The sequence below is a fragment of the Neovison vison genome, chromosome 6 (genome assembly GCF_020171115.1).
Source record: "Neovison vison isolate M4711 chromosome 6, ASM_NN_V1, whole genome shotgun sequence".
Classification (NCBI taxonomy): Eukaryota; Metazoa; Chordata; class Mammalia; order Carnivora; family Mustelidae; genus Neogale; species Neogale vison.
In genome coordinates, this window is record NC_058096.1 from 102,925,259 (window position 1) to 102,940,375 (window position 15,117).

The following is a 15,117-nucleotide window of genomic DNA, read 5'->3' on the forward strand; positions in this document are numbered from 1 at the left end:
CTCTCTCTGCCTGCCTCTCCGTTTACTTGTGATTTCTCTCTGTCAAATAAATAAATAAAATCTTTTTAAAAAATGCAAACTATTTAAAAAAAACAAAAAACCTAGCTTTACTTTTTACTCACTTATGCTGTGTACCTCCCTGGATCGCTGTAATAGTCAAGTAAATTTTACATATATATGAGAATCACTGTGGTAATCTAACGTTGTCTGTAATGGTGTGTTTTGGAGATGATTTTGGCAAAAGTGTGGAGGTAGGAAGTATAAGTGCTTTCTAGTGACTTAGTTTATAGTTGGATTTCTGTTAGACTTCAGAAGGAGTTGTGGAAATAGATTTGGGTCAAACTGTATGTACTTTGCCTGTCAGATTTTAAAAATTTGAACTTTAGACTCTCGTGTACCATTGCAGGTTTTTGAGTAGAACATAGAGAATGCTAGCTAGCACTGTGTGCATTATTTCACTTAATACTCATAATAACTCTCTCAGGAATGTGGCCGAAGTAAGCAAACTAGTTCAAGTCCATAGTTTGAAAGTGGCTTTACTGAATTTGAACCTTAGGTCTGTTTGGCTGTTTCCTTGCAAGGAGTATGTAAACAGAATTGGGCATTGTTCTATTTTTTAACCTTTTATTATGGAAAATTTCTAATACAGAAGAATATAGAATGTCATATTGAACCGCCTTGTGCCTATCGCACAGTTCAATTTTCAAAACATAGCTAACTTGTAGTAGTTAAAACCCTTCCCTCTCCCCCTCGCACTGTGATTTTGAAGTAAATCCCAGATTTGATATAATTTTATCCATAGAAACTTTAGCATGTGTCTCTAAAAGATTTTACCATGTGTCTCAAAACAAAAAAAGGAAGTAATAGCAACTTTTTAAAAAAACAGTATAGTGTAGGGGCACATGGGTGGCTCAGTGGGTTAAAACCTCTGCCTTGGGCTCAGGTCATGACCTCAGGGTCCTGGGATCGAGCCCCGCATCGGGCTCTCTGTATATCAATAAAATCTTTAAAAATCAAAACAAAACAGTGTGGTGTATATAAGTCAGGACCCGAACAAGGTCATACATTGTATTTCTTTGGTATGTCTCTTAGGTCTCTTTTTTATTTAATCTGTAGGTTCTACTCCCCCGACCCTTTTTTTCCCTTGTAATTTGTCTGTTAAGGAAGTAGATTGTCATGTAGAATTTCCTACATTTCTGGATTTAGATGATTGGTGTCCTTTTACTTTGTTCTTCTAGCCAGTGGATCTCAACCTTTTACATCCAGAGCTTTTACTTAGTGGTAGATTGTATTTGGTGGGGTTTACCATATAGGAAATTAAAATAGAAACAAAAAAAAATTAGATTTCTTAGTCCAAGTAAATTAATAATAAGTCATAATATAAAATATTTTAATGAAAATCAACATTTCTAAAACCAAAAAAATTGAGAAGAGTGGAATTATTTTACATTTTTTCAAATCTCTTTAACATCAGGCTTAGTAGCAGACATTGGATTCCCATATCTGTCTTTTGCGTTCAGTCTGTTTTGTATCATACATGACATGGTCTCTGGAAAAGTCGCATATACACTCATGAGAGAATGACAGTGAAAAGGGCAAATAACATCTTAGTATTATTCTAAAAATTGTTTTGACCTCAAAGATTATGTATGGCTTTAGGATTCCTTACACTTTAAAGAATTTCTGAGGACTGTAAAGATTTTGTTTAAGTGGGTTGTATGTCAGGATTACTGTGAGAAATTAAAACTAAGAATTGTTCTGGGACTCCTGGGTGGCTTAGTGGGTTAAAGCCTCTGCTTTCCGCTCAGGTCATGATCCCAGGGTCCTGGGATCGAGCTCCCCGCACCCCCTGCCCCCACCTCTCTGCCTACTTGTGATCTCTGTCTGTCAGATAAATAAATAAAAATCTTAGGGAAAAAAAAATAGGTGTTAGATTAAAAAAAAAAGAAAGAAAGAAACTAAGAATTGTTCTGTTTTTTAAAAACATTTTTATTTGTGAGAATGAGCATATGTGTGAGGTGGGGGAGTGGCAGGGGGAGTGGGAAAAGCAAATTCCCAGCTAAGCTCTGAGCCTGATGTGTGTGGGGCTCTATCTTACGAACCCCAGATCATGACCTTAGCAAAAACCAAGAGTCAGATGCTCAACTGACTGAGCTACACAGGCACCACAACTGAAAATTGTTTTAGCATTTATTTATTAACTTAAAAATGACCAAAAAAGACCCATTTAGGTTAACATAAATAACATTTTTATGAAAAAATATATTTTCTAAAACAAAAATATTAGAAGGGTAGCATTATTTTATCTGATTTAATTGAGAGCTGGATTCTCATATCTGCCAACCTCAGGCTCTGCCCTCTTGACACCTCAAGCTAGTAAAGAGGGCCTTCTGTCCAAGCTGCACACTGTTGGAGAATGCAGTTAGCTAAAAATGTAGGAAAATCAGAGAGCTCCTAGGTGCTGCTCTTTGAAGAGTGGATTACTCTTTGTTCTCTCTGTTTTTGTTGGGCCCCCTGAAGTTCTGCCCCTGAAGAGTTTAGCAGTCAGTCAGAGATGTGGGTACGTTTTATACTCTGATTTTGGGTTTGATCCCTTCTGTAGTTCTCTGACTTCTAGGGTTTCTACCTTACCTGTCTAGCTTTTCTTCCAGCCCTGAACTCCTTTCTCTGTTCATTCAAGGTGGTAAAGTTGCAGTTTTCCACCATTGCTTTCCCAATTGTAGCTGTGGAGCTGGGGAGTACTTTCAGGCAAGGAAGCTACAAACTTTACCTTCTTACCCCTTCCAGCTGCAGTTTTATGAGAATAAATTTTGGCTGAATTTAAACACTTTTCAGTATCTTAAAATGGACATCTAAGATAATTTGTCCGGATTTTGTTATTTATAAGAAGATCCATGTACCTTTATGCCACTTTTTAGTTTGGTATTACTGCATCTGTTGTTTTCTGCTAACAGAGCATCAAATTAATGTTTGTGTATATAGTTGACCAGAGGTCAAAATAGAGTACCAGAATTAGCAAAGATAAATCACCAACCTGTCTTTCTGGCCGTTGATCCTCATTGATTCTGATCCTTCTTACGCATTCCTTGGTTTTCTGCCCTTGGCCCTTCATTTCTCTTGATATGCTCTTTCTGGTTTAAATTATCCATTTCCTTGACTTCAGATACCAGTTCTACACTAACAAGATCCAAATACGTATCTGTTTTGTATCCCAGATCTTTCTTGTAAGCCCCAGGCTGACATCCACCTGCCCTACTAGAACTTTTTGTATTAATTATCTGTTGAAGCACTTTAAATTATGTCCAAAGCTGAATTAATCTTCTCTCCCCTCAAATTTATTCCTTCTCTTTCTTTATATCTTCTTACTCCCAGTTGCCCAGACTGGAAATCTTTCTCTCTCTCTCTTTTTTTTTAAAGATCTTATTTATTTATTTGTCAAGAAAGAGAACACAAACTTGGGGAGCAGCAGGCAGAGCAGACAGAGGGAGAAGCGGGCTCCCCTCTGAGCAAGGACCCAGATGTGGGACTCCATCCCTGGACGCTGGGATCATGACCTGAGTCAAAAAATCCGCTTAACTGACTTGAGTCACCCAGGCATCCCCAAATCTTTCTCTCTAACCCTTCAAATTTAGTTAGTCATCAAGACCTGTGTTTTTTCTTCCCCATGACCTCTCAGATCCATTGATTTCTCTCTCTCCACTGCCACTGCTTTTGGTGCAAGCTATTTCTGGGATTACTGCAACCCTTCCTCTAAACCTTGCCCACTCTTCTCACTGCCCCTCTAATAATCTTTAATTTCCAGGCTGCTTTAAGCTAGAATCATCTTCCACATTCTTGCGGGCTCTGCTGAACTACTTGGCACCCTGGCCTTACCGTATCCTCTTGCCGCCTGCATTTTCCACATATTCCTATATCTTCCCTGTGTTTTCCTTGCTAGCTTACATTTGGATTTCCCCAGGGTTGGTTAGGTGGTCTCTCCATTATACCCCTAGTGCACCCCAAGCTGTTCTTTTCACAGCATTACTGATCTCTACTAAACAAGATATTCAGGGCAGAGTCCATTTCAGAGCACCTTCTTGTGCCTTCTGGGCTTGCGAATGCCAGGACCAGACTAACTATGGTTCCTTACTCAGTACCAGAATTAACACTAGGCATATAATAGGTGCTCAGTAAATATTTGATGACCAAGTGACTAGCCCTGCTCCTGCGTGTTGGTGTACGAGGTTGACGTGACACAGGCCCTCTGCAGCACAGAGCTGTGGAAGATGGGATCTGCCAATATTTGTTGGCTGTTGAATCCACCTGGAATAGCTTTCCCATTGAGTTGTGGGAACTGCCACTTAGCTGCCACACTGCTACAATGGTTTTTCTTTAACCTGTGTGGAGAACAGTTTTAGTTCCTAGCTCAAATGCCAAAGCCTCCTACCATTTTACTGAATTTCTGTAGATTTTGTTAAATATAAGTCCTTTCATCTGCTCCAAAGACTTTGAATGGTTGTGCTAATTTTGACCAGTTCAATAGGTATCTCTCTGGGATAAAGGTTTCCCTGACTTCCTTTCACCATCACTTTGGAAGTCCTGCCTGATGTCATTTCTCTTTAAGCCAGATATTTGACACTAGTTTTCATCCCTGGATTAACTTTAACACATTTTAAGCCATAATATACATGTTTAAGAAAGTAAGTATTTACAATTAAACATATTTTGGGAGCCTTGATATTTTCTTTTCCTTAATGCTTTAAACTAGATTTGCTAATGGTCGTTCTACTGGGCTTATTTTGGACAGTGGAGCCACTCATACCACTGCAATTCCAGTTCACGATGGCTATGTTCTTCAGCAGGGTAAGTGGATTTAATGTGGGTATGCTGAGATGATGTTAGCTGTCATGAAGACGTGGATAACAGAGCAGTGAGTTGGACTATCAAGTCATATCAGTGTCCAAAAAATGTGTCTTTGTTAAGAGTTTTTTAAAAATCTTCATAATATGTATTTAAAACTGATGCATGGCTTCATTCATGCTTAAAGGGTTGGTTCAGTTAATTCTACTTGAAAAAATTACTCATATATAAATACACAGAAGAATTTATCCCAAGGCACTTGGATTTACTACTGTCTTAGCCTTGTTTAATCTGTTTTCATAGGCATTGTGAAATCCCCTCTTGCTGGAGACTTCATCACTATGCAATGCAGAGAACTCTTCCAGGAAATGAATATAGAACTGATTCCTCCGTATATGATTGCATCAAAAGTAAGGGATGCTTGAATTTTCTCTTTGGAATTTACCTCTAACTCCCTACCTCCTATATTGTGAATGAACTCTAGCGCATGTTCTTGGTACTCAGGAAGCTGTTCGTGAAGGATCTCCAGCAAACTGGAAAAGAAAAGAGAAGTTGCCACAGGTTACAAGGTCTTGGCACAATTATATGTGTAATGTAAGTACCCTTATTCTCTTTTTAAAACTATTGTAGGCTATAAGTTTTTAATAGAATAGTTTTTGAGCAGTTTGTATATATTAAATATTTAGAAAAATATTTTATATTTTTTTAAGATTTTATTTGAGAGAGAGAGAGAGAGACGGCGTGAGTGGGGGGAGGGGCAGAGGGAGAAGCAATCTCCCTGATGAGTGCAGGGCCCAGTGCGGGGCTCACTCCCAGGAGCCTGGGATCATGACCTGAGCCGAAGTTGGATGCTTCACTGTCTGAACCACCCAGGCACCCTGAGCACTTTATAGTTTTAATGGTACTTTACAAACAAAAATAATAGCTTATTTTGAGAGGGAAGGGGTGCTTTTCATATTTGTCAAATAAATTATCTCAACAAGCTACTGTATTCATTTGGATTACATTAAGACCTGGAAGGAACTTTGGTTTTGGAGTAAAAACAAATATTATGCTATTTTGTACCTTTTTTTTTTTTTAAGATTTTATTTATTTATCAGAGAGAGAGAGAGGGAGAGAGAGTGAGCACAGGCAGACAGAATGGCAGGCAGAGGCAGAGGGAGAAGCAGGCTCCCCGCCAAGCAAGGAGCCCAATGTGGGACTCGATCCCAGGACGCTGGGATCATGACCTGAGCCGAAGGCAGCTGCTTAACCAACTGAGCCACCCAGGCGTCCCTATTTTGTACCTTTTTTATCTAAGATAATTGTTTCAGTCTTTAGAGAACTGAGTATGGCTCAGTAAAGTTCTCTTATTTAACATCAGTCAGCCATATTAAAAAAATGTGTCGTTATTCTAGTAAGGAGCCAGTAAGATTCTCTTTACCAAAAATCCCTCTCTGAACATAAAACTTAAAGGAAGAGAGGTTAGCAAAACCTCTCACATCACAGACGTATATTCATTTCTAACATAAAAGGATATGAAAGTAATAATTTACTATGCCAGGGATGTCTCCTCTCTGATACTTTTTGTATCTGACGATAAAGATTTTTGTGGGTGTTCAGTAGATGGGAAAATTGTCGAGATGATTAACAATTTTGCGTAGATATTAGATTTTTTCCTTAGCAGCCTAGAGGTTGTATGTATTTTGTAGCGTAATTTTAAAATATTTTACACTATGTGCAGTCATTAGAAATTATATAAGATGCCACATATGTGCACGTGTGTACTTACCCAGATAACAAAATCTTGCTTCTAAGTCTAGGCTTATTTTTAAGGAAAAAACAGTGTTCTGAAACCAGTTTTGTTACGCAGAACAGGTTCCTAATTGTTTTTATTTCATCATTTTTCCATAATAATTTTTAAAAAATTATTGTTAATTTAAATGTGGTATAATATAGTTTCTAATGCAAATGTTTAGAATTGGGTTTCTTGATACTCTTGAGTCTTTGCTGGATAGACTTATACCCCTGAAATGACTTTGCCATCCAGGATCATGGTCCGGTTTCATTAAGAAAAGTATTTTAAATACAATATTACAAAAGTATAGATTGCAGAGACAAATCTCCTTAACCTTGTTTCTTAAAAACTTTTTTTTTAATCCATAGTGTGTTATCCAGGACTTTCAAGCTTCAGTACTTCAAGTATCAGATTCAACTTACGATGAACAGTATGTTTTCTTATCTACAAGATTTATAATAGCTCATTAAAACCTTCATCTTAATCTTCTAAACACTGAATACTTCATAAATGAGGAAAGAAATTGATTTGTTTAGTTAAAGAATTGCAGAATATGCATAACTGGTCTAAAGGTAAAAAGTTACGTTAAGTAACACTGACTAACATTATAAAAGAAAGATACTCTCACTCTGCTTTCTTACAAGTTGATAATTTCTTAGTTTATAATTTTGGGCAGGATTTTTTTTTCTTTTGTTTAATGTTTACTGTGTTTTCAGAGTAGCTGCACAGATGCCAACTGTTCATTATGAATTCCCCAATGGGTACAATTGTGACTTTGGAGCAGAACGGTTAAAGATTCCTGAAGGATTATTTGACCCTTCCAATGTAAAGGTATGAAAGCTTTTTTCATAATTAGCTTGGCTTGTCCCATATACATGAATATCTTGTTTAATTATAAAACCTAAATAAGACTGACCAGATATTTTTGGGTGCATTGTTTGAAGTTCTTCTGTTGACTACTCATTTTTGTTTTGTTGTAGGGCTTATCAGGAAATACAATGCTGGGAGTTAGTCACGTTGTCACTACAAGTGTTGGAATGTGTGATATTGATATCAGACCAGTAAGTGTCAGCCTTCTGCTTATGGTATAAAAGTATTTTTTAGGGTAAGGAAGTACCCCCTAGTTCAGTATTTAAGTTGTCAACATTGGCCATTGACTTTGAAATCCATTTTAGAATATGTGAAATACTAGAAAAGGAAAAATGCCAAACTCGAGAGCTGTGGTGTCCAGTGTGGAAGCTACCAGCCACATGTGACAATTTAAATTAAAATAAGTAAAAATTTAAAATTCCGTTTTTTAGAATATAGCTAATAGCTACATTTGACAGTGCAGATAGAGAATGTTTCTGTCATCACTGAAAGTTCTTTTGTTCTACCGACTGAGCCAGCCAGGTGCCTCTTGAAAGTTCTTTTGGACATTGCTCTTCTAGAGATTTCCTAAAACGTGACAAACCAAAATATATATTATTGGTGATTTTTCTTACATAATTTTGCTACTTTTATTGTTCAGGAAGGTATGGGTTTAAATCGTAACTTTTACATGGAGTTTAGAATGAACCTTCATATTTTTTGTGCTTTGCCAAGTTTTAAATAATAACTACACATTATATACATATTAATTATGAGATTGATTATATCTTATTTAAATCCTAGATTCAGGAGTGCCTGGGTGGCTCAGTCAGTTACATGGCTGCCTTCAGCTTAGCAGGAGTCTGCTTCTCCTTCTGCCTTGCCCCACCCCCTGCTCATGCTCGCTCATGTGTTCTCCTTCTCAAATAAATAAATAAAATCTTAAAAACAAAACAAAACACAAAACCCCTAGATTCAGTTTGTACCCTACATACTGCCCTAAAAATTGTTTGAGTTAACTCATTTGCTTAGACCATAGTGCTGATAGCTAGGGATGTATAAAAAACATGTTCAAAAGAGACTTTTGGGTGGCTATGAAAAAATATTCTTTATTTCAGCTAGCCATGTAGCAGGCATTTGCTGCTTCTAGGACAAAAGTGATGTAAGAATGGAATTTTTTAGCACAAATTCAAGGCCACTTTAGGAGAAGGCAATTGAGTTGAATTATACTTACTGTAAGAGTGTGATAACTTTTTGTTTTTAGTGAGATACCTCCCTTAGTTAATGTTTACATTGATTACAGAGGACATAATTCTTCTATATTCCATTTTATCTTTTAAAAGTTAGATGATTTAGATATTTGGAATAAATTTTTAAAGTAGGAACTTAGCCACTAAAAAAGCATACAGGCTGACATGTATGTAAACTAATGGAATTCAAATAAAAACTTCAGAAAAAGGCAGGCTGACATTTGGCTTTCTGATACATACAGGCAAATTAGAGGTAAGTATACTCCATGTAAGTAGGGACTTAATTTTTATTTGGGGGAGGAATCAGCATGTCGATTTTGAAAAAGTTCCCCATGTGGTTCTAATGCGTACCCCTCCAAGAGAAAGGTAGCAGTCATTTTGGCCAGGGATGTTATGATTATGCATTGTCCATCATAATCATTAAATAATCTTTATTGTCTAATTTTAAATACTATAACTTCTAGCTGAGCATTCTAAGATGAAGGTATAAAATAAATCTCTAAATACTGGCAGCTTTCTGCCAAAAAATTATGTTTGGGTTTTAGTTTTAGAATAATTGCTTGAGGTTAGTGGTTCTTAAACTTTAAATGCACATGAAATCATCTGGATTATTTTTTCTTTTTTTTTTTTTTTGAGGGAGAGCAAGAGCACATGAGTGGGAGCAGGGGCACAGGGAGAGAATCTTCGAGCAGACTTCCCACTGAGTGCAGAGCCCCCATGCAGGATTTGATCCCATAAGCCATGAGGTCATGACAGGAGCCAAAACTAAGAGTTGGACACTCAACTGACTTAGCCACCCAGGCGCCCCCAAAATCATCTGGAGTTTTAAGCAAACAAAACCTTTGCCTGTGCCCCATCCCCAGATTTTTATTTAATTGCTTCTGGCATTGTGTTTTATAAATTACCTAAATGAACTGAATGTGCAGTGAGGATTGAGAACCACTGGATTAAGGTACGAGGTGTATATAGAAGTAAAAAAACTTAAAAACAAAGGGAAAATTGTAGAGGATGATGTAGTTTTAGTTGTAGTTGTATTTAAAACTGTTGAAGAAAGGGGCATCTGGGTGGCTCAGTCAGTTAAGCATCTGCCTTAAGCTCAGGTCATGATCTCAGGGTCCTGGGATTGAGCCCCATTGAGCTCTCTGCTCAGCGGGGAGCCTGCTTCTCCCTCTCCCTCTGTGCTCTCTCACTTAAATAAAATAAATAAAATCTTTTAAAAAAACAAACTGTTGGAAACATTTGGAACTAATTTATTTTTTTTATCCTAGGGTCTCTATGGAAGTGTTATAGTTGCAGGAGGAAACACGCTAATACAGAGCTTTACTGACAGGTTGAATAGAGAGCTCTCTCAGAAAACTCCACCAGTAAGTTTTGTTTGTTCTTTAGTGGTATTCTTCAGTCATGTGTGTCCTCATCACTGCTGTCATCTTATAGATAAGGTTTTTCAGTAGTAGATTGGTATTTTTGTATGTGCCTAATACAGTATTACCTAAAAAAGGTTAATAGCCCTTATTAATAAAATTTTCATAGGTGACATCTTTTCCTAGATGACTATTGTACTTGAATCTTTTATTCATTGATTCCACATTTAAGTATCTATAGTCTGCTAGGCACTGGGGATATAAACTATAGTTCCTACCCTCTAAGGGCTCAGTCTGCTAGCAGGAGTAGACGTGCATAAAGACTGTAACATGCTAAGTGGTTTTAGTAGGTCATGAACCAGGCACTCTGGGGAACACTGTAGAGCAGGCACTTAAGTCCCTTATGAATAAACTGAATGGAGTTCATCTGGTTGGTAATTTATGGAAGGACGTCTAGGTTGAGGGAATGTGATGTGCAAACTATTGAAGGGAAGATGGCATATTCCAGTATTTCAACATAGTTGGCTTAGTCTGTGCAGAAGTGGGAAGAGTGATTGGCTGGGAAGATGGATGGTATATTAATTTCCTTGGGCTGCCATAACATACTACCACAAACTAAACTTGGTGGCTTATCACAACAGGAATTTCTTCTCTCTTCTGGAAGTTCAAAGTCTGAAATCAACATATCAGCAGGGGGCGCTTGGGTGGCTCAGTGCTGCCTTTGGCTCGGGTCATGATCTCAGGGTCCTGGGATCGAGTCCCGCATCGGGCTCTCTGCTCAGCAGGGAGCCTGCTTCCCTCTCTCTCTCTCTGCCTGCCTCTCTGCCTACTTGTGATGTCTCTCTATCAAATAAATAAATAAAATCTTTAAAAAACAAACAAACAAACAAACATATCAGCAGGCCCTGCTCTCTCTGAAATGTACAGATTAGAATTCTTCTTTTCCTTCTTCTTAGCATCTGACGGTTTGCCAGGAATCCTTGGAGGATCACTGGTTGCAGCTCCAACACTTCAGTCTGTCTCCATTGTCACAGAGCAATCCTCTCTTATAGGTCTGTTCTCTTCATTTTAAAAACTCTCCTCCTGTTGGATGAAGGGCCCACTCTCTTGTAATATGACCTTATCTTAATTTGCATCCTAATTACACTTGCAAAGAACCTATTTCTAAATTATGTAACATTCACAGGTACCAGGGGTTAGAATTCTACTTCAACATCTCTCTTTGGGAGACACAGTTCCACCCACACAGATAGGTACCAGGTCTTGTTGCTTATTAAGTAGTGAACTTCTGGGATAAAATCCGGCAGAGGACTACAGAGCTCTTGTGTTTGTTTTAAAAAGATCACTGGGTACATTGTGACAACTTAAACAGGATTTTAAAAGGGAGAAGTTTTGAGGGGAAGCTTTGGGGAGAAAGTCTGGTACACATTGATAACAGAGTAGTAGTCCTAATTTTAGATTTTAAAACTTTCTCAAGTATCTTTTGTATGTTACTCTGTACTAGTTATTTCATTAAAAAAAACTTACTAAGGGTTACATGGGCCATAATTGTATCTATAGAATTTGTATATTTGGTAATCTTATTTGTTTCTCATATAAAGAAACATTTTACTTACAGCACATTTTTAGAATTGTTATTTAATTTGTTATATTGTTATTTAAATATTGATACAGGCATAGGATTGACACCTGACTTGTATTTACTACATTCTTGAAGATAGTCTGATCTGGAAAAGACCTTAACTATAGTACTAATCATTAGATGTTATAGGAAGTCCCAAAATAATGAATATGTAGACCTGGGCTCTCCAAGGTCTGGTCAAGAGCAGTTAGGTATTATCCTTGTCATTTAGGAGGCAATTAAAAATCAGTGCAACAACAGGAAAAAAAAAAACTCATTGCAATAAATATCAACCAGTTCCTCACGTAAAAAAATCCATGTTCATCCCTCCTACTCCCAGCACCCACCCCCTTCTGTAGTACATACTCCACTCCCAAAACATACATACATATTCACCGTGAGAAAGACTCAAGCTATGTGTTTACATAAAATAATAGGGAAGTATCAACAATTTGAGAACTATCCCCAGAAACAAAGTCCTAGGTAGGGGAAAACTCTCAATATAGGGAGGTAGGGACGATTCTGAGCCATAAACTGTGTTTATTAAGAGTTCAAAAATAAACACTGATTTGGGAGGAAATCAGTAGGAATTAAAAATTTAGCCTGAGTGCTCGCTTTGGCAGCACATATACTCAAAATTTAACCTGAAATCTGATGTCTGCATTTTGGTTTGGAAGTTGGGGGGGCAGGGGTGTGGAGTTACCTTAGGTAGGAGGGACAGTGTGAAGGCCTAAAAAAGTAGTAGCAAGCAAATTGAGGAGGATTATAGAAAGGGTGGTAGCACGTTGGGATGATAATTAGATTTGGTGTTGGAAGAAATAAAATTTATGAAGCACTTAGCATAGTACGTGATTTACAGGTAAGTATTTAATATGTGTTTGCTATTCGAGAATATAAATTTTAAATGCTATACTTTTTATATGCAGTTTCCAAGGTTTATAGAATTTATTATTAAATACTATACATTAAAAGCCACAATAAGAGTAGTTTAGTCAAAGTACTTTATATAATAATTCAGCCCATGCATACTATTAGCCTAGGTGTTGCAAAATAATCATGTATAATTGGTGTTTTAAAGAGTCATTAGGCAGTTGTCAAAACTGAATTTTCTGAGTGGAGTCATCTGTTTTGATTATACTAATATTTATTTTTCCCTCTGTTTTAGAGTATGCGGTTGAAATTGATTGCAAATAATACAACAGTAGAACGGAGGTTTAGTTCATGGATTGGTGGCTCAATTCTAGCATCTTTGGTTAGTAATTAAACTCTTTGAAAAAATAGTCTTATTGAATGATTTAACTTAAATGTACCAGTGAATATAGTAAATTTAGTAAAAAGACTAAAAATAATTCTAGTGCATCCTTTATCTTTGTATTTTATAACTATCAAATGAATGAGTAGAGGACCTAATAATACCAGTTTCACATGTTCTAATTTAACAAAATGCTTCAGTGCCTTATCAGTGGCTATTTGTCAGGTAATTTCAATTTCCCTTCTAAAACAAAGGTGGGAATTTACTAACAACGCCTCTTCTCATACTCCCACTGGCACTGGTCAAGACTTCTCTGTAGCACTTAAAATTAAGTCATCACCTCTTGGTGAAGTGGAGGAAATCAGGAGTTGGCTCTTGGGGCAGATGTGAAGTCATGGTGCTGGGTTTTGCTTAGACAGGTGATTACTTTGAATCAAGAGAAAAAGTCCTTGTACTTTCTGCAACCCTAGACTCAGAATTTCCCTTTCACCTCAGAGCAGCCAAAGTAAATGTCGTGAAGTACTTATACTGACATTTTTAAGGTAGTAAGTGTCTAGTTAATGTATTTGTTCTATTCGCAATCTTTTAATAGATCTTAGATTGGGGCATCTGGGTGGCTCAGTCGTTAAGCGTCTGCCTTTGGCCCAGGTCATGATCCTGGAATCCTGGGATTGAGCTCCCGTATTGGGCTCTCCGCATGGGAAGCCTGCTTCTCCCTCTCCAACTCCTGCTGTGTTCCCTCTCTTGCTGGGTCTCAGTTAAAAAAAAAAAATCTTAGATTGAAATGGAATACCATGTATGAATTCACTTGAATAGAGTCAGTCTTAAGGAATGAATTTGTCCTACTAACGTGTTTTTTTTTTTTTTTTTTAACTAATGTAGCATAGGCTTCCTCCTTGGGTCATTTTCCTCCTTTCCTCCTTCTGTAGTGCCTGTGTACTATCATGTGTGTACTTGCAAAACTTTATCCTAGTCCTGATGGATGAGCACTTTCAAGATCTAAATGCTGCCATTAGTCAAGTGCTAGGATAGCTCTTCAGTTCTGTACTGGGATCAAGGCTTCAACAACAGTTTCTGTTGTTGTCATAGGTTGGCAGCAAGCCATCATAGCTAAACCTCCAGTCTTCCTGTCACAGCCATTTTCTAAGGCCTCATGACAAGTGTGAATAGGAAGACTTAATATTCATTCTAAATAGTCTCTTTGGGTGTTCTGGAGGAGGGCTGTAATAGGGGAGTAATGGAAAACTACTTGGGGGAAGGGCTTAGAGGTTCTTTAAAGATTAGAGTTGTGAAAAGATATTTGAAAAGTATCTTCCAGAGGCTCCTGGGTGGCTCAGTTGTTAAGCATCTGCCTTCGGCTCAGGTCATGATCCCAGGGTCCTGGGATAGAGTCCCATGTCAGGCTTCCTGCTGACTTCTCCTCACACTCCCCCTGCTTGTGTTCCCTCTCTGACTGTGTCTCTCTGTCAAATAAATACAATCTTTAAAAAAAAAAAAAAATTTTTTTTCCCTAAAAAAAAAGGCACAATGTATAACCTTTCTTTCCATTTTACAGGGTACTTTTCAACAGATGTGGATTTCCAAACAAGAATATGAAGAAGGAGGGAAACAGTGTGTAGAAAGGAAATGCCCTTGAAAAGAGTTCCCAGAGCTCAACCTTCCTGTTGTCACCTTAAGTTTCATAGCTTTAGTATACTCAGGAAAAGAATGACCATCTTTTGTAGAATGTTTATACATTTTTGCATATTTCAATTTCCACTTAAATTTTTTAAGGCTTTAACTGGCTCTATAAATTAAGATAAGTTTGTGCTTTCCTTGAAATGCACTTATTCTTATTACAAGCATTTTATAATTTTGTATAAATGTCTATTTTCTCTAAATATTTTGCTTTCAGTAAAATGCTTTCCAACTGTTTAGTATGTTAATTACCAGTGATTAGTAGAATTGGTTTTTATTGACTAGTAAAACTTACTGCCTATGCTTTTTACCTTAGGCTTGCAAAATTAAATAAAAATTATTAGCCATTCCAGAAATACTTTTTTGGATTATTGTTGTTATGACAACTACTTTAAGGACTAAATGTATTTGTCACGATTCTGAGTGAAAGTACTCTTCATTAACAGTAATATTCACACCCCCTTCATATGCTATTAACATAACAGTAAAAA

At 37.2% G+C, this 15,117-nt stretch overlaps 1 protein-coding gene across 1 annotated transcript in view; it reads left to right on the plus strand.

The window, feature by feature from the left end:
• ACTL6A (actin like 6A) overlaps positions 1-14,982 on the plus strand; it is a 29,089-nt gene extending 14,107 nt beyond the window's left edge. The window contains exons 6-14 of the mRNA XM_044251831.1: positions 4,748-4,842; positions 5,143-5,249; positions 5,344-5,433; positions 6,985-7,046; positions 7,333-7,447; positions 7,597-7,677; positions 9,984-10,079; positions 12,863-12,949; positions 14,505-14,982. Of these exons, the coding sequence (XP_044107766.1) occupies positions 4,748-4,842; positions 5,143-5,249; positions 5,344-5,433; positions 6,985-7,046; positions 7,333-7,447; positions 7,597-7,677; positions 9,984-10,079; positions 12,863-12,949; positions 14,505-14,585 (814 nt within the window). The 3' untranslated portion in view covers positions 14,586-14,982. The remainder of the gene's footprint in view (positions 1-4,747; positions 4,843-5,142; positions 5,250-5,343; positions 5,434-6,984; positions 7,047-7,332; positions 7,448-7,596; positions 7,678-9,983; positions 10,080-12,862; positions 12,950-14,504) is intronic.
• The last annotated feature ends 135 nt before the right edge of the window (positions 14,983-15,117 follow it).